The 20022-nt window shown below is 40.2% G+C and overlaps 1 protein-coding gene across 7 annotated transcripts in view; it reads right to left on the bottom strand.

The window, feature by feature from the left end:
* LARP7 (La ribonucleoprotein 7, transcriptional regulator) overlaps window positions 1-19750 on the bottom strand; it is a 28403-nt gene extending 8653 nt beyond the window's left edge. Inside the window, exons 1-12 of one of the 7 annotated variants that reach the window (XM_061443563.1) lie at window positions 19564-19747; window positions 17317-17407; window positions 16664-16788; window positions 13172-13387; window positions 11645-11745; window positions 11465-11548; window positions 8525-8689; window positions 7756-7864; window positions 5935-6309; window positions 5008-5137; window positions 2301-2458; window positions 1351-1469 (exon numbers count right to left, since the gene is read on the bottom strand). In XM_061443563.1, coding sequence (XP_061299547.1) covers window positions 1351-1469; window positions 2301-2458; window positions 5008-5137; window positions 5935-6309; window positions 7756-7864; window positions 8525-8689; window positions 11465-11548; window positions 11645-11745; window positions 13172-13379 — 1449 coding nt within the window. In that variant the 5' untranslated portion in view covers window positions 13380-13387; window positions 16664-16788; window positions 17317-17407; window positions 19564-19747. Of the gene's footprint in view, window positions 1-1350; window positions 1470-2300; window positions 2459-5007; window positions 5138-5934; window positions 6310-7755; window positions 7865-8524; window positions 8690-11464; window positions 11549-11644; window positions 11746-13171; window positions 13406-16663; window positions 16789-17316; window positions 17408-19563 lie in introns of those variants that run through there. The other 6 variants (XM_061443557.1, XM_061443547.1, XR_009741524.1 and 3 more) reach the window with 6 other exon arrangements.
* Window positions 19751-20022: the final 272 nt, after the last annotated feature.

The following is a 20022-nucleotide window of genomic DNA, read 5'->3' on the forward strand; positions in this document are numbered from 1 at the left end:
TTTGTGTCAGTGTTTGCTGGAGCTCAAAGAGTCCACAAAGACAGGCAAAGCAAGTTTTTGTCAAAGTTATGTCTTGCATAAAAGCAACTAGTATGGAAAGAGAAATGCAGTCAGCATTGAATACAGTCTGCAGCTCTTCCACTGCTGACCCAAAAAAAGAGCTGGTGGACCCTAAATATTACTTCTTCCCCCTACAGTTGTATCCTGCAATTATGTGTCTCTCCAAAACCCCAGTCTTATTTAGGTTGTGAAAACTGTGGGAAATATTTTGCCTATCTACTTAATATGGAAACCAAAGACATGACTAATAACAGCAAGGGCCATCCCAATCTGAATTCCCCACCCCTTGCCTTTGCTTTCATAAATAATTACTTTTCCTTGAAACACTTGCCTAATATTAAACCAAAGGAGTAATTGGAAATACCAAATCAGGTTTGTTTTCAGTTATTGTGGAGGAGTAAGCTTACCTCCTGACCACAGTATGTTAAGCTGGGACACCAACTTCACACAGTAAGGTGTATATCTTATGTCAAAGGGGCCCTCAAACCTTACAGTGACAACTACTATTCTTTCAGTGTCTCCAGCACTCAGACAGCTGCCTACAAATATCCCTGGGCAGACAAGACTGATGACATTGAACCCTTGTCATCAGTTTGCTTTCATGGTAATTTCTCTCATGTTGCTTAGGTTTATGCACACACTAAACTTTACTTGCAAGCAGCCAGTGACTTCAGGTTGACTACTCAGTCATAAATACAGGTAGTTTGATAAGACACATCATGGCGGGGGGGGGGGGGGGGGGGGAAGGAATATAGAAATGGGTGAATGAATTACTGGCTTAGATCTACTACTGTCACTCTCACTCAATTTGTTACTAAGAAAGACAAAAGTTTTCTCACACAGAGACTATTTTCTTGCCCCCAAATTCCTGTTAATGGTAAAAACGCTGATCTATTGTTACTAATTTATTGACCTGAATTGTGCCAGAATGACTGGCACAATGACCAATATAGAACACTGGGCCCACTTTGTCTTCAGCTCCAATTTTTAAACACTGAAGAATTACTCATCCTCTAGAGCATTATGTCTTCCTAGTATTTTAATTTTAAACTTGACATTGCTTGAAGCAGGCTAATTTGCTTTGAAACATCCTCTCTACCCCTTTTTACCTTTGTAAAATCTGCCATTAACAGGTACTAGAGAAGAATCTGAACACAGCTTCTGGCCAAACAAATAGGAAACAAAAACCAAAACAGTCAGACTTGTTTAAATAGTATTCCATATTCAAGTATTTGGGGGGCACTGTAAAAGGAAAGGCTAACAGCTACCCTGAGGTTACAAAGGCATTACCTTGATCTGCTTCCTGCCTGGCAGGGGCTCAGTGCTAATGATCTTCACAATTACTCCACTCAGGAACTGAGGTCCCATTGTGCTGGCCTTGGCAGAAGGGGCAGAGTCTTCACTGGCAGCTGCTCCATTTAAAAAGGGGGGGGGGGGAGGGGGAAAAAAAAAAAAGGCATTTTTTTCATGTATTAGTTTGACAAGATGATATGAAAGCACGTAAGCAAAGTGGTAGACACAAGTTTCATAACTGCAGATTAACTGCTGGCTGTTTTTTTCTTCGTCTAGGATCAAGACTGTTCACAAGTTAAAGTCAATGCGAAAAGAGGGGGGAGAGAGAGAAGGAAAAAATAGCTCCAAAAAAAGAGTTGTAGAGATTTTTTTTCAGCCTACAGGGTTATCTTATAAGAATATTTTACATTTTATTGATTACAGTTACTAGTTGAACGCTGAGTTCTGGAATGATTAAAAATAAGCACACTGGCATTGGAATGTTAAAGTACAGACGATCCAGAGCAAAAAAAGAACAAGTCTCACTTGCCGAAAAATGCAGAAATCTAACTACAAGAACATAATTACAAAGCTACTTTCAAACATAATGCTGATAAAACCCAACTGCAAGCCATTTTCGAATACCTTACTTAAATTGTTGTCTAAATTTCTGTATAGTCAAGCCTAAGTTACATCACCATACATAAAAAGATCCATAAGCTTAAGAAGTGCTACTGGAATATGCTGAAATTACTTGTTTAGTCTTTCTTTACACTATTCCTTAGTTCCAAATCTATGTATAAAAAGGGGGGGGGGTGGTGGTGCTGTTAATTATATCTGACATTCAGAGAAAGCACCAGTATTATAGAAAATACAATCATATTGCAGTGCTTCTAGGTGACCTATGTCTTAAATCTCTTCTGTTTGTGTACTACAATGATGACAAAAAACATAGCAAACAGGATTACATTTGCCATTTTCAGACTGGGGCTTTTTCTGGGCACAAGATTCTGTTTCCATCTCTCCCACAGGCTCAGGTTTGATTTGAGACATCGTTTTCTTTAATGAGGCCATGCTGGCTTTTTGAAGGGCCAAATATTCTTGCTTCAAATCCATCCATTCTGTCCTGTAAGTGGTAATAGAGGCATAGGATGTCAGTTGTAAAGAAGAAAACATTAAAACCTCGATGATAGTCTAAGACAACAGAGTTTATACACAGCTTAAGCTAAACTTGGTGAGCAGTGCAGGTCCTTCTTACCATCAGAGGCTTCCCTGTGCTTAGGTCAAATTAAACCTCATCACTATCTGCCTTATTATTTTGCTTTAGCTTTTACTATTCCAGGCAAGCTCTAACAAGATCAACCTGTCATTCAGAGACTCCCAAATTTGGTTTACATATTCAGAAAGCATACACAACAGTTTGGTAAAGTGTTTTCTACTGGTACTAGGCATTAAATTCAGAGTTAATTCAGAGACTGTGAACTCTGAATTCACTGAATTAGTTCAGTGAACCCATTACTGTGTTACTATATTAAGAATAAGTCCTTTATTTTCTATAAAAATCACTGATGGAAAACCAACAACTGTTCAAACTAAAAATAAAAAAATAATAATAAAAAAGACAACCCCCCCCAATAAAAAAAAAACAACAAAAAAAAACCCACTAAAACCTACTGAGATAAGAACATTCCTTACCATTCAAATGTATTTTGGTTAAAAAATACCACCACATGGAAGCAATTTATACATTTACATACATTTAGCATGGAGATGTTTCTGCAAACAGCTAGAGCTTTGCTCCCCAGAAACACAATGCCTGCAGTGCCACTGTGAGAACGACTCATTGTTACCTTAATCTGTGCTATCAAACAAGCTGATAGAGGATTTTTAAAGAGGAGAATATCTTGTGGTAATGGTTTTAGCTCTTAACATTGACAACTGTATACTTCAAAAAAAGCATCCAGACTCACCCAGGATCATACATTCTCAATAGAGCAAAGACATTAAAATAACAAAAGACCCACGTAAGGATTCTTGGAGATAAAAAGGCAACACCATTCCCTAGTAAGGTATGGTATAAATACAAGCTCAAGGAGGTACTTGCTGTAGACTTGAAGATAGAGAAGACCACCGGAATGTCAGGCAAGTATGAGCTATGCCTGTGCTCTTTTTAAACTTTTTTTCCTCTTTTTAACCTCTGCTATAGTTAACTAAACTGAAAACTTTCTTTGACAGTAGCCTCAGTATTTCAGCGGAAGAGGACCAGCATCGTTGATAATTATATGCTTTTTGGTTTTGGTGTGGGTTTTTTTTTTTTTGTGGACCCCTTTTACTTTAACATGGAGGTGCTTTCTGTGACTTGAAAAAAAGTAAGTGCTTCCATGTTTTAGTAGAGGTGAATCCTGATCGCAATCCTGAACCACCATCGAGGATAATGTCTTCACTTAAACTGCAAGATTCTAACCAGGAAAAGGAAGAATTTTGGCCCAAGAACTAAAAGATTAAATCTTAAGTGCTCCAGGGCTCTGTATGTTCCAGATTTTTTTGTTTGTTTAATTTTAAAGGACTCCCTTCGCTTTAACATGGAGGTACCTGCTGCCTAAAAAAGTAAGTGCTTCCATGTTTCAGTGGCGGTGGATCCTAATGTTCTTGAAATGAGATACAGCTTTAAGTGTACTTGCCACAATGAACATGTACGTTCTACTGCATCATAACTTTTATTTCTAAGTTGCTATTTAGTCTTTTCCCTGAAGGACCCCCATTACTTAAATGTGGATGTACTTGCTTTGCTCCTGAGTAGTAAGTGCTTCCATGTTTTAGTGATGGTGAATCCTTTGTTTTCTCAGCTGAAAACACTTCCCTCTTCCTAGAGAATGTATCTAAACAGATATTGAAACAAGCTGTATTTGCACTGTACATATGGTTGTTCTGTTAAGCACTAAGGCATAAAAAACGCAAAAAGCATGATTTTGCATCGATATATAGCACAAGATTGCAAGGACCCCCTCGACTTTAACATGGAGGTACTTGCTGGATGCCTAAAAAGTAAGTGCTTCCATGTTTTAGTTGTGGTGACTCCAAAGAGCCCAAGAGTTAAAAGCATGAGGAACGGCATGACTTGATTCATGTAAACTTAATTTTTTTTTTTTCCATCTACAGTCTAATACTGTTGCTAATATGCAACTCTGTTGTGTAAAAATTGGAATTGCACTTTAGCAATGGTGATGGACTGTCAAGACATGCAAAGGATTTAAGTCTGAAATGTTGTGAAATCACACTGTATATTTGCCTGTTAAATTAATAAAAATTCAATAATAAAGCAGTCAATAATTTTCTGTAGTTGACAATTCATACATACAACAAACCTGCATGTTCCAGGTAAACACTTGCAATGAAACCTCACTATTCCAAATGCCTGAGAAAGGGGGCAGTTACAAAGTTGTATGTAAGCAAACACTATGACTTCCATCACATTTGTGAACAAACAAGATGTCCTCACCCAGCAAGGTCGGTGGTGGTGGTGTTCTTCTTCCCCTTCAGGTCAGAAACCAGCCCACCACTAAAGCCAATTGCCATTACCAGTTAAGTTCAGTAAAACCATGGAAAATGGAACAATAAAGGCTTCCTGTCCACCATGTATTGTAAGCTAGTCACTTTGTACTGTTTGGAACCTACTTGGAGAGCACTCTGAGTGGAATGACTTCTTCACCCATTTTGTGCCTTTCTTTGTGCTTTTTCTTGTGTTTCCTTTTAGATTTTGAAAGGGATGTGTCTTTTTTATCTTTGCCATCTTCTGCAGAAACATCTACATTAAAAAGCCGAAAGAAAAATGTTTAGTACTAATATTGACTGACACTTGATTATATAATCCAGCCTAAATGAATTTCATCAATAGCTTTAACACTACTTTGATTTCCATCTCAACTACCTGAGTTTAGCCTCTAATGGACTGCAGTTTTAAATCCCATTTACTGCCTCTTTTTTTCCTCTCTTGTTTAATCTTGATTCACAAGTTGCCTAGGCTTACTTCAATTTCAGTGGAGTTCAATTGATATTAACTTCTGATGAGATTTAGCTGCTTCAGTGTGTTCTTCCCTATTCTGTAAGCAGCTTATCTCCTTGGAATGACTCATTACCTGGTTTCAATTTAACTGCAGGGACCACCTAACCTGGCTTTGAGTATGTCTCCACCACATCTGAGCCACCATTTTACCAGAACCACTTTTTGCCAGTTAAGTTTCAAGGAGAGAAATTCAGTGTCTGAATATTTCACCAACGCTTTTCCTCAATCTTTCAAGACTCCAAAAATCTAATTCATTTATATTATGCAGGTAACACTTATGGTCCTTGTTGCTTTTCAGCTTTGTCCTCTGCATTTCCCCCCCCCCCCCCCCCCCCCTTCCTCACTTGCTGGTTACCCTCTAGCATAGAAAGAATCATGTTAATTTAATGCCACTACAAATACAATTACAATTGCAAAGAACGTGTTTAACTGGAGCTTTTCTCCTTATCTAGACTTTTCCCCTCATGAAACCTACCATTTGTCATCTGTAAAAAGATAATTTATATGAACATACTAAAAAGAGATGCAACAAACTTTACCACTGGAGTCTTTTGGAGCTTCTGTTGTTTCTTGCTTTACAGGAACAACTTCATCCTTTTGGACAGTTTTCTTCACTTTTGGAGTTGAGGTCTCACAACCTCCAGAACTGGTTCTTTTTCTCTTCCCTGGCCTGCTTTCCCAAGGTGCCTCGGAGCTTTCTGTTTTGTCCCATTTTCTTTTCTCTCTCTTTGAGGAATGCCTGTGAGTCTCGGTCACCTCCCCTTCTGAACATTCAGATGAAGTTCTGTGCCTTTTTGACTTTGGTACTTGCTCTGTTGCAGCATTCATGTTCAATTCCTTTGTCTCTACAGCAGCCTGCACATTGCTTTCTTTCTTGATTTTGGATTTCTTTTTCTTTTTCTTTTTCTTCTCTTCTGTATTAAAAAATTTTAAATTTAAAATTTAATATTTATAAAATATTAAAATTTAATATTTAAAAAATATTTAAAACTGCCAATGATTAAAAACTAGATTAACTGACCTAAACAAACAATCACAATATCGCATGTCATTCTAATCTGGGATGTTAAATGAAATGCCTGTCTCCGATATCTCTTAACTACAGGAGAGATGCAATAACGCTGTCCCAGAGTTCTTCCTAGGCATTTTAAGCAGAAGAGAAAAAAACATACAGATAAGCGTCTCAGTTTCACAAAGCAAGAAAGGCCTTTGGGTCACAAGGATAGCAAAAAGAGTAAAGTACTCAAATTAAAAAGAAAGGAGACAGGCTTCTTTGCTTCTCCTTAACAAATGCACATTTTGTCATTCATGTCTTTAGGAAGGGATACCTTCCTCCTTCCAGCTCAAAAAAATAAAAGACTGCTGCTGATTTGTACAACCAATCTAAAAATTTATTTTCAATATTGTATGCTTGTCTCAAAGGGCAGAAAGCATGTGAAGCAGTAGAGGGCATCCTAACTGGGTTTAAAACATGTTTTAAACGTTTCTTGACACACCCGCCCCAGCAGTTACAGATGTAACAAAGAATGAGTGATGCTAGTGAGGAATGTAATGTATGATTTGTCATTGCGTGCATGGAAAAGATGGGAACATACCTAAGGCTGGGAAATTGCATTACATTAGAAACAAGGAAAAACATTTTTCCAATCAAAGTTGCAATACAAGCCTGCGATGCTGCTTTGTAAGTTTCAGTAGATAGTATTTGGAAACATGAGCAACTCTGCATTCAGGATTCTCAGCAATATCCTCTTTTTTTTTTTTTCACAAGCAATTATGAATCCTGTAAAGTGGAACTGTAAATACACTGTAACAAGTTCATTCTGCTATAGACTGCTGTGCTCAAAGAGCAAGAGTTCCAAAGAAAGGCAAGAATCCACTGGTTTTGTAGTTCTCTCAGCAGAGAGAACACCACAAGCATTGCACTGCAATGTCAGATGATCACAAAATCATCTGAACAGCACTAATGTTTAATTTTACTCTTATGACTGAATCTGTCCCTTCAATACTAAATATTTTTAGAACAATCTGAGACAAACTTATGTTTTGCTCAATGTGTACGTAACAATTTGTTGTACAGCCTGAAAGCTGGCTGCCAGCGTAACAATGACTAATGATAGCTGGCATAGAAGAATAAAGAAATTTTAAGTTTTTTAAGCAGGAAAATAAATGGAAGAAATTTACTGAATTTTAATTTGACACTTTCACTCTTAGTCTTCATTGGCAAACAAACAGCAATATGAATTTTAACCTTGTAAAGTTTCAAGAAGCATGAGACTAGACTGCAGTCAACACAGCAGTTCAAACTCTTCAGAAGCGGAGGCAGGAAACAGTTCTTGATTCAGTAACTTAGTAACACTTACCTACTACGCTGCTGTTACTTGTATTCAACGCAGGAACAGGCTTATTCTTTACTGTTTTGGGGAAAATCCCAGGTTTCCGAGGTGCTTCTTCTGGTGGGTTATTCAAAAACTTAAAAAAAAAAAAAAAAAAAAAATCACAAACCATTCTTATTTTTTTTTTTCGTAAGACTATCCCAGTCACAACCAGCAACCCTAGATTCATGCAAGATAGATGCAGTCTTTCATGACTACAGTGGGAGTCACGTTCTCATGTTCTTTCAGTGGTGTGGTGCATTTTGTGGGTTGTTTTTCTTGCTCTGGTTTGCTTTTTAAGTGCAGAGCTTCCTTACATTCAACAGCATGATACCTTTATGTATGTTACCATTGTGTTATTGAAGCATAAATGTTTTTAAACTTTAAAATCACATAAGTACAGAAAATGAGGTACGACCATGCTTGCCTGATATCAATAGCCAATTATACTGTTACACTGAAATCTTTATTTCACTAAAAGATGCCAAGAGTGGTCAACCAAATTATTCCAAAAAATACTTACTATGCTTCACCGAGTCTCCAGGTTATGAAGAGAATTACGCTTTTAAGAAAGAGTGGAACTGATCTGAGGTCTGGGGTTAGGAGACAGGAACTGAACTCCTGGTAAGTTTTTAAATTATGTTATTTTAGGAATTTCTCCAAAATCCAGTAGGTAGACCTGTAAAAAACTACTCCATTCATAGCACAAAGTGACAACTGGGAAGAATGTGAGCAGACCAGAGGCACTACTACTCACCTCAATAGCTTTCTCCGCTTGCTCTTTAGTTTCAAATTCAACAAAAGCAAATCCCTTTGGATCGCCACTAGTTTTATACCTGGGTATACTGACATAAACTACATTACCACACTTCCCAAACACACGCTCAATCCAACTGTGATTGACATTTTTGGGAAGCAGCTCCTAAAAAACACAAAGGGAAAGAATTATCATTTTCTCACTACCATATTACCATTGCATCAGATTGTTTACATCTTCTAATTAAGAAGTTGTCACAACAAAATACATTTAAATATGAAATGACAATGTGGACAAACTTTTATTTCAGTAATATTTTTGTTTTGAGAGATTACAGTATTCAGGTAAGTAAAACCAGTGATCTGAAAACGCATCTCTAATCATTCATACACCTATAACAATTAGATTATATGCTTAATTCAGATGTTTCTCTTTCCTGTGACAGATACTAAGACCTCACCTGCAACTGTATATCTGCACCATGCAAAAGTGAGACCTTTGAGCAAACATAATTCCATAACAGATAATTCTAGTAGGTCAGCAAAGAGCCAGCTCTCAAGCTGATAAATTCCTGGTAGTAGCTGAAATTTTAAAGCTTAGTAATTAGTACTAACTGCCTGCATGATCAGATGCAGCAGAAACTTCCAGTCAGCTTCTTGGATGATAGAACTGTCTGATTTTATTTCTATCAACTCAATACAGCAACAATTTTAGCAGCTTGCAGACATCATGTCTCAGTTCCTAAACTTTCCCTTCACCAATCAAAGAGAAATGCTGTTATACAAATTTCTAAGTAGATCCAACTGAAAACTCTGTACCTCTAATCTCAACTCTATGCCTAAACAACGGGGACTCAGCAATTCTTCATTGCAATACTTTTTTTTTTCATGGCGAGTTACTGCTCTAAAAGGTTTTCCTTGTAGGAAAACATTCTTTATCACACTCAGGTAGAAAACTATTTTTGCATGAAACTTGCCTGCCTATGAAACTTATAATGAAAAAAATAATTCATTATAATATAAAGTTGAAAACCCAGTTGCTTGAAGCTTTAACCATGAGATTATTTCAGAGAAATTTAATGAAAACTTCCCCCAATTAAATGAGACTGTAAAACCCAAAGTAATGAAGCTACTGTTCCTTAAAGAAACACATGTTTAAGTCTCAGTTCTTAATTCAGAAATGAAGCTTCGGCTTCCTGCATAAATTCAGAAAACTAACTACTGTTGAAGACAGTCCTTCACAATGGAGGCTTTAACTGTAACTTTATTACAACACTCTCTGTGCTTCTGCTCCCCCCCGCCCCCGCTACATAGCAGTCATTTAACATGGCTTAACATTTCTATAACTCCACTATAAAGAGCAGGTTCCTCATCCTCTAGAAATTCAGTAATTTACAAAACACATCAGTTACCTATTCTGGTGTTACAGAAAAGCTTAAAATTAAAAAACTATTTAGCTATGTACTTATGCTATGCATAGAGCACGCATCTCATTAAATTTAGCAATCATATTAATCATATTGCCCTGTAATCGTATTAGGGCAATACTATGAGTAGCACATAATATTTAAAGAACTAACAACCTTTTCTGGGCTTTTGTTAAAGAACATAATGATCAGAGCAATCCGGCTTCTCTTTATCTGGATGGACTGGCATTTTGGCCATGATTATGTGTCTCCATCACGGAAAGCATGATGTCTGCTTCAAAGTACTAGTTCAGCTGCTAACCGCTACAGGTATACCCATAAATTAACTTCAATCATCAAAAGGTTTCTTTAGAGGCACAGGGATGCTTTTTCTTTTTTTTTTTAAAGCCTGCTAGTTTCAACTCTATTAAAATAAATTGCACAGGATTTTAAGTCAGTGACAGTTCAACCATCAGCTCTCCTTCCATGCTGCCACTGAAATGGCTCAACAATACTATAACGGCCATTTCACTCTGACATATCTGAACCACCATGTTGAGATGTGCAGGTTTTCCAGCAACACAAACTTTTTTCATATAAATTAATATACTGTTTCAGTATCAAGGTAGCCACAGGATTAAAAAAAAAAAAAAAAAGCCTCTTAAAAATATGACTAGGTCATTGAGGCACATTCTGAAGATGCCTGTGTTAGAAAACCAGCCGCACTTGTAGTAACAGACTTCATAAGCACATCATACTTTCTAAAGTGCCCCTGATTATCTTGAAAACTCAGCCATATCCTGTTTGATAAAATTGACAGTTTTAACTATAAAGCTTCAACTACATCAACCTCATTTGTAAATATTTCTTCTTACCAGTGCTGTTCCTCTAATGAAATGAACTGGAAAAGCCTGGTGAAAGCAGTAATGGCTAAACTGAAATGCACCTTTCCTCACTAGCATGTGAAGCAGCTCTCTGCTCAGCATTTAAAATGATTTAAGCTGGTACAACAATTGGTGTACCAAACTAACCCCTTTCTCAACACAGTCACTGCCAGCACTCACTTGCCTTTGCTTAATTTATTTCCCTTCCACACACCATACAAGCCACAGCAGTCAGGCCAGACCCATGCGGACAAGAACACCAATACACAGAACATTTCTAATATAAAAATATTTACTACATTAAACTTGTTAAGGCTTACAGAGTTGGGTTAATGTACAAGTTCAGTACACCTATATTTCCCTTCCTCACAAATCAAATGCTACTATATTTTCTATTATATTTATATATTTATATTTTCTATCATATTTTCTATTATATTTACTTTTGGTAAAGGTTTCTTGTACTATATCCAAGATGTTCCCCCCCCCAAAACTACCTTCTAATTCTGGTAAAACTATGGCTGCTTTATGTTGGTTTTTTTGGCTTTTGATACAGTAAATGCTACTATGCGATTAGATTGTCACAGTCAACACACAGTGGGGTTTGCAGTCTTCATGAATTAAGAGCAAGACAGTTTAGTGCAGCCTTACCACATAGACTGTACGACTATCCACATCCTTTGGTTGCTCACCCAGTGGTTGGCGTCTTCTGATCCTTGTTCCTTCTAAATCCAACTAAAAGTAACAAAAAATGAACAATTTCCATCAGACTATTGCCTACTTTACATTACAGCAACATCAGCAGATGTTGAAGAATGAAATATGAAATACCTCTACAACAGATGAACTTTTAACTGCTCGGGCTATCAATTTTCCATCAGTCGTCAACTTTTTCATTTTGTTGAAAGAAACAAGAAGCGATATGTCGACATCTACACATAATATAAGGTACAATGATGAACTCAGGGTAATCTGACATTAAGATTCCACTACTAAAAACAATCTGCAAATACTTAGTGCAGTCTATAACCTTGCTGCTGAGGATTTGGAGAAAATTTTCACCATCAAAATTAAAGTTTCAAGTAAACCCATCATTTGATTTTCTTTTGTGCCAACCTTTATCAAAGGGATTTTGTTCTTTTATTACCTCCCCACTGATAACTATTGTCTTCAAAAAGAAAGGAAGAAAACCCCCTTTCTGATGTAGCTTTGCAATACTAAACCAATTTACATTGAAAACATGCCTCTCCTTCAAGTACTCAATTAAGTGTTTAACCCGGGCTTCTAAAAGAAGCCCCTGCTTGCACTTCAATAGCAATGAGACATGCTGCTAAAACCTTGACAGAAAATTATGCAGTACTAGTCTTATTAATAAGGAAAAAAAAAAAAAAGGTAAAGACACCCAAGCTCTAATATCTCTAGAAAATGTAGGCTAAGTTTTTTTTTCTCTGAGGGCCCTTTAATTTAAAGTTGCCTTGAAGTTCAATACAATGGCAGACTACAGCAAGCAGTTTGAAGGCTACACTTCACACACAATGCAACTGGACTCATGATTCACGCTTCAAATATCCTTAAGAAAACAAAAATAAGTAAACACGTCTGGAAATTTTTGTTTGTTTGTTTGTTCTGATGGAGAAGGACTACCTCTTTTTAGAGAGGTATCATGCTCTAGTCCATCTGGCAGAATTCAGTTAATAGAACAATCAGACTTGATAGACTGTATTTACCACACATACTGTTTTTTTAAAGCAAAAGCTGCTAGTCACTGCAGCAAAAGTGTAAATTACTTCCTTCAGAAACTGCCAGTTTCAGAACTGAACTAATTCTGAAGTCAAATTAGCCACATCAAAAATTGTCTAAAGGAAAGAAATCCCACAGTAGCCTTACATGTAAACACACAATTGCTCACATCAAAAATTTGTGCAGAAAACATGACAAGAAGTATCTATATCTAACCAAAAATCCAAATTGCATTTTAGTTTCTAAATATATCTACCCTACAAGTCAAGTACTGCACCTCCAACAGTATTTGTTTGTTTACTCTTAGAATTGCACAAACTCACATGAGGTGGGGAAAAAAAAAAAAAAGGAATTGTGTATCCCAAACAGTCATTTTTACCTTCGCATATGCCTGTAACTTAGGTCTGGTAGTAAAGGAACAGGAAAGACAAACACTAAATACAATTTCTAAAAACTGGTACCAAGCTTTGCCTCCCAAGCCACTAATCCTACTGCTGGTTTCCAGCATGGAACTACTGCTTTCACCAGGAGCAGATGTCAACCTCAAAATAACTTGTAACTGTCATCAGGAATACAGTTGAGAATCTGTTCACTGAAATATAGTGAATATAAACTTACAGCCATCTCTGGACTTCTCTATTTGCTCTCGGAGAAACCTGTCTTTGTGGAGATTGACATCCCCAAACCAGAAATCCACTTGTTTTGCTATATCTGCGAGCACCTGTTTAACCCTTGATCTCTTCCTTTTCTCTCTCTCTTTCTTCTGTTCAGTGCTTTCTTCCTCCACAGCTTTGTTTCTCGCTGTTTCAGTCTCCATTCCTGTCATTCTGCCAACTGGAAGTTAAATGTGACCTTTGAGAAACATCAAAATAGACTTATTTCAAGCAGGAAACATCCTTGGTTTAGCAGGCATGAAAAACTTCACGCATCCCCTGTGAGACTATCTGCCATTCATAATTTGCACCGTACAAAAATACGAAGCATACAAGAAGATGAGGAAAATTAGGTTGCACAATAAATATGAGGTGAAGAATAAGCTAGAACTCATGTCTCATGGAAGCTAGTAGTGCCCTTTAGCACAGAGATCCACTGGAGGCAAGTTGGTACCAAACTGCAGGTTTTTAATTTATGATTTGTTTCTGAACGCCTTAGGAACAGCCTGCCCTCACCATCAAATTGCCAACAGCAGGTTTTGAATGCCAGCACCAGTCATGGGATTCACAGTTCCAAATGATGTTGCAAGTTACAGACAAACAGCACTCTTAAATATTATATATATATAAGCATAACCCCTTGCTATGGCCAGGGATGCCTCGCACTATACCCTGTCACCGAAGACTCTGTCCAACCTGGCCTTGAATATTGCCAGGGACAGAGCACTGTCATGCTCTATCAGCCCATAACTCAGAACCATGCAGCTGCTCATTCACTCCTCCCCCTTCTTCCTCCCCCCACACTCCCAGAGGCATGGGGAGGAGAATCGAAAGAATGTAAAGAGGTTGTGATAAGAACAGTCCAGTAACTAAGGTATAATACAAAACTACTACTGCTACTACCAATAATGATAAGATAAATAAAAGGGGAGAGAATACAATTGCTCACCACATGCTAATCAATACCCAGCCCGACCTGAGCAGCGATCTGGGCCTTCCGGGGGACTCCCCCCAGTTTATATACTGGGCATGACATGCTGTGGTAGTGAATAAACCTTTGGCTAGTTTGAGTCAGGTGTCCTGTCTCTGCTTCCTCCTGGCTTCCCCTCCTCCCTGGCAGAGCATGAGACTCAGAAAGTCCTTGATCGGAGTAAGCATCACTTAGGCAACTAAAATCATTTGTGTGTTATCAGCATCGTTCCAAGACTAAAGTCGAAAACACAGCACTGCACCAGCTACTAAGAAGGAGAAAAATGATTGCTACTGCTGAACCCAGGACAAGCATTCACCACTTCTTTGGGCAACCTGTACCAGTGTCTCACAACCCTCACAGGGAAGAACTTCCCCTGTTTCGGTTTGAACCCATCACCCCTTCTCCAATCACTACAGTCCCTGATGGAGAGTCCCTCTCCAGCACCCTTGTAGGCCCCCCTTCAGATACTGGAAGGCTGCTATGAGATCTCCACACAGCTTCTCTTCTCCAGGCTGAACAGCTCAAATTTTCTGTCTTCATACAGGAGGTGCTCCAGCCTCTGATCATCCTTGTGGCCTCCTCTGGACTTACTCCAACAGCTCCATGTCCTTCTTATCTTGAGGACACCAGAATTGCACACAGTGCTCCAAGTGGGGTCACATGGGAGCAGAGGGGCAGGATCACCTCCTTCAACCTGCTGGTCACGCTCCTTTTGATGCAGCCCAGTATATGGTTAGCTTTCTGGAGTGCAAGCACACACAGCTGACTCATGCATATATTATGTATATATACATACACAAATAGAATCATAGAATAGTTAGGGTTGGAAAGGACCTTAAGATCATCTAGTTCCAAGCCCCCTGCCATGGGCAGGGACACCTCACACTAAACCATATCACCCAAAGCCTCTTTCAACCTGGTCTTGAACACTGCCAGGGATGGAGCATTCACAACCTCCCTAGGCAACCTATTCCAGTGCCTCACCACCTAACAGGAAAGAATTTCCTCCTTATATCCAATCCAAACTTCCCCTGTTTAAGTTTTAACCCGTTACCCCTGTCCTATCACTACAGTCCCGAATGAAGAGTCCCTCCCCAGCATCCCTATAGGCCCCCTTCAGATACTGGAAGGCTGCTATGAGGTCTCCACGCAGCCTTCTCTTCTCCAGGCTGAACAGTCCCAACTTTCTCAGCCTATCTTCATATGGGAGGTGTTCCAGTCCCTTGATCATCCTCATGGCCCTTCTCTGGACTTGTTCCAACAGTTCCACGTCCTTTTTATGTTGAGGACACCAGAACTGCACACAATATTCCAGGTGAGGTCTCACAAGAGCAGAGTAAATGAGTTACTTCTTTAAAGTACTCATGCAGGTCACAAGGTGTGTTTGCGTTTTAATATATAACTTCCCTGTTACAAGAAAAGCAAGCTTCTTGCTAAACAGAGCTTACAAAAAGTAAATCCAAGCAGCACAACATTTCCCTCAGAATAAACATGATTTTATTAGACTTGAAAAGAAGACAGAAATAATTTGTTCTCTGCTCCCTGTACAGACCATTAGAAAGAACACAAAAAGCCCCAGAGCACTACACACTTCAGAAATTTCTGTAGAAGGCAAAAAAGGAAAGAAAAATAAAAGGTGGATTATATAGAAGACTCCTGAAAAGGCTGACCCAAGGACCATGCTCAGTGCGCATGTATCATAAATCCAGTGGTTACAAATAGGTTACACTGACATGCATACAGCAGCTGAACAGCTTGCTACAAAAACTGATGGTACAACCTCCAAATGAGAAACATCTATTAATCCTTCTAAATAAATACAAGATAAATTATATATAATTTACATAATGCAATATATGAACACATGGCAGGGCTGGTAATAAAAAGGTTTGGGTTTAAAAATTGTCTTTGTTATGCCAACACTGTAAACCACTCACTGCCAGTTGCCAAGGCCTAACAAAGATCAGGAATTAAAACATCATCCAGTCCTGTCTGTGAATATGTTCTAACACATTCCTACTTGCAAGTCCCCATGGCAATCAGTATGTGCTACACTTAGACATTTCCCCTTTCTTTGGCCAGGGTTTTTTTACCAGCTAACACTGATTCTAACAGCAAAACAAGTTCTGACACAACCTCAGAATCAGGCCCCTAGAAATTAGGGATTAACTAGAGGGAAGCAACTTAAATGTAGAGATTTACCTTGAAAAATATAAGATCTTTTTAATGCATCTAATGATTTTTTTTTGTTCACATTTCAGTTCGCTGTAGCTAGCCTTCTCTCCTTGAAAACTGCCAGTCATCACAACGCATCATTTTACACCAGCAAAACAAAGCGTCACTGCCAAAAGCAGACAGCTTTTTGAAAATCAAATTCACACCAAAATTAAAGTAATTAATGTAGCAATCACCATACGAAAGCCTTCTCAGCTCTCTGCCAAAGCACTGTAGAAGGAAAGGGGAGTAGTCAGAGAGGAAGCCCACCTCTACAACAGGATGACAAAAATGGAAATGGTCTTCAAATTATTGTGCAAATGAGGCTACCTTAGCCGGCTATCAGTTTCTCCCCCTGCAGTGACCACTCCAGATAGCCAAAGGTTAACAATCACCTTGGAAAGATAAACCAAGTAAAAATCCCAACTGAAGTACAAGTTCGAGCTCCACCCAAGCCCTTGAGCAAGGTATTTCTATTAATAATCATGAGAACAATATACTACTTAGCTGAGGGGTATAGTAAGTTGCACCATTAACAGTAAAACATAATTATGAGATACTCTTAGTGTCTGAACAGTATTAAATGACTTCAGTGACACATAATGAACGTGGCCTATGTACAGCAAAACTTGATTTTAAGAAGGCATCTGAGAGTTTTGAGTCCCTCAGCCTTGGGTCTTCATTCCCAGGAGGGAGGTTGTCATTCAAGCTTAAAAACAAATTGCTGCAAGCTGCGTTCTGTGCTCCCTCCTCTCTCTCTTCCCCTCCCCCCCTCTGTTTTGTGCTAATCGCTTTAGGAGTGTAGCTTAGAGAAAATCACTTTGGAGGAGTTTGGAAATAAGAGTCAGAGCAAATGTCACCCATGAACCTATAATTAGAATCTGTACACAACCTTACATGTAGTAGTGCAAACTTCAACTCACCAGTGAAAGCTGCAATGCCAAGGCATGAGAAAGCCTGCTGTTTGGACTTGTCAGCTCTTACGCTGCTGGCCTCACAGCTGCAAGCACTGTTCTGATAAATAATTATAATCAGCAGCAAGCAAAAGCAGAGTCCAAATATTTCCCTGTTAAAGCAAGCCAACTACTACCTCTTATCTTCCCTCAAATGAAATAGAATCACATGCAAAAGCGAAACCAGGAAAAGAAAGGACAATTAATCTGGGGGGACTCTAAGAAAGGAAAGATAATGTAAATCAAAGTAATATACGGACACAGAGATCCATAGTAACTTATCTATACTCTCTAAAAGGCAAATATATATGTTGGTGCTAACCTGTACACAGCCAAGTTCCCAAGCAAACTGCTGTTGTTATAAAAATCTAGAAAAACATAATCAAATTGACTGTAACCCAGGGTCTGGAATAAACAGGGGTCCAGTTATAAAATATCCTTTATTCTTTTATATTAAGCACTGATGCAAATGCTTGCTTGCTTTGGGAATTTTAAATAGAAAAATAGGGGGAAGGGGAGGAAAAAGAACCATTCAAGATGTTTTCTGTACTATGAAAGTGTTTCTGTACAGGCAGTGTGCTTGCTCCTCTGTCCATTCACTCCAAAATAAATGCAAATGTTCAGCAAACCTGAAATTACTTGCAGACACAATCTGTAATCCATGTGGGGTATTCTTACTCTAACATACACACAGCTAGACCTGCAGCAGTTTGAAATTCCTACCCTGCCTTGTAACCTCACTCTACAGAAAGCAAGCTGAAAAAGGGCAATTCATGGAGACCAAAGCAATTTTCTCAACCTAAAAACAAAGAACCTCCTGCTCCTGTGCCAGTCCTGCTGTGTTTACTCCTTCCTCTGTCATCACAAATGGATTTTTAATAAGATGCAGGCCCGCAGCACAGAACTATGGTTACATGGATTCAGCTACATGAACAGCTCACTGACACTCAAAAAGCAGCACAGCTCTCATTCGAGTTGCTACACAGTCCTCCCTCAGAGGATCTCACCCTCTGGTACAGCCAGTTCAATGCAGAGCTGAGAAGCTGCTACTTTTTGGTCCTTCCCTGCTGGGTGAGGGGGTAAATCAACTCATAAAGGAGCTGAATAAGCTGCAGAGCTGATGAAGGGAAGCAGGGGGAATAAGCACTTGGGAGCAGGACAGAGGCAGCTACAGAAGCAAGACATTGTGCTGCCCTGTTAGGAGCTGCACAGTCACGGGAAAATATCTCATCTGTCATTCAAACAAAGGGGCAACACACAATGTGAAACAGATTTTTCTAGCCTCAAACTTCATCTTTGCCAGCCTAACAACTGCCTAAATCCCGGTTCTGAGGCGGCCAGCTGCACGGATACTGACCTCTGCAGGTTTCAGCCCTGCTACTGCAACCGCTCATGGACCTAGCGGGCATAAGAGTGAAGCAAGCACACACATCACAGAATGGTTTGGGTTGGAAGGGACCTTAAAGATCATCCAGTTCCAATCCCCTGCCATGGGCAGGGACACCTTCCACTAGATCGAGCTGCTCCGAGCCCCATCCAACCTAGCCTTGAACACTGTCAGATAGGGCAGCCACAGCTTCTCTGGGCAACCTGTGCCAGGGCCTCACCACCCTCACAGGGAAGAACTTCTTCCTTATATCTAACCTGAACTTTCCCCGTTTCAGTTTGAACCCATCACCCCTTGTCCTACCACTACAGTCCCTGATGAAGAGTCCCACTCCAGCACCTTATCTCAAAGTCATCCATTCACCATGTGACACGGGACATGTCCCTCTCCCCAACATAAGATACCAGGTCTTGACCCCGTGTGAATGCACCCCAGCCACCACCTTCACCGGAAGGCAAAGTCACCACAGATCCCCAGGGTGACGCTAAGGGACAGCAGCCCTTAAAACCCCGCCGGGAAGTGGCCACACACGTCGGCATCAGGACGGAAAGAGGCTCAAGGAGATGGGCACGGGGAACAGGATGTGGAGAACCGTTGCAAGAGAGGCCGAAGCAGGGCAATACGGGGCACGAATGGCGGTTACCCGTTTGGGATGCTGCCCGGACAGGATGTGCACTCCCCTCAGCCCAACGGCTGCATGAAGCATGCGCGCAACGGCGAAGAGAGAGAGAGGCAAGGGAGTGCAGCAGCGCCCCCTACCCGCGCCGCTATCACACACCGCCGCCGCCGCCGCCGCGACTGGTTGCCCCCCCTCGCCGCCCACCACCGACCTGTCGCCAAGCCAGGCCGACGTCACCGCAGAGGACACCGAGCTGCCGCTGAATGCTCCGGGCCCTGCCCTGTCACCGTCAGTCCCAATACGACACACCAATACCCCGCAGCGAGGAAATGCCCCTCGGCAGCGCTCACCGTGCGTTCGACGTCACGTGGTTTCCTTCTCCCTTCTGGTCGCGTGGTGACGTTACGCGGCGGCGGCGGGAAGTTTCGAACGCGGGAAGGAGAGAGCGGTGGCTGTGACGGGGTTCATGGGCCCGGTCCAGCGTGCTCGCCCGGCATAGGTGGGTAGGAGGGTGGCGACAGGCCCCCCCGGGGATTAGTAACGGGTCGGATGTCCCGGAGAGGCGATCTTTGATGGTTGGGCCCGCCCCTCCGTAGGACACCCCCCCTTGGATCCAAAACCGCTGTACTGAGGGAAATGTTGGTGGCTGGTGGTTTAAAAGAGGCTTATC

This window comes from Pezoporus flaviventris, unplaced genomic scaffold (genome assembly GCF_033815535.1).
Source record: "Pezoporus flaviventris isolate CSIRO_AGI_PZ_B2104156 unplaced genomic scaffold, CSIRO_AGI_Pfla_v1 ptg000002l, whole genome shotgun sequence".
Lineage (NCBI taxonomy): Eukaryota > Metazoa > Chordata > Aves > Psittaciformes > Psittacidae > Pezoporus > Pezoporus flaviventris.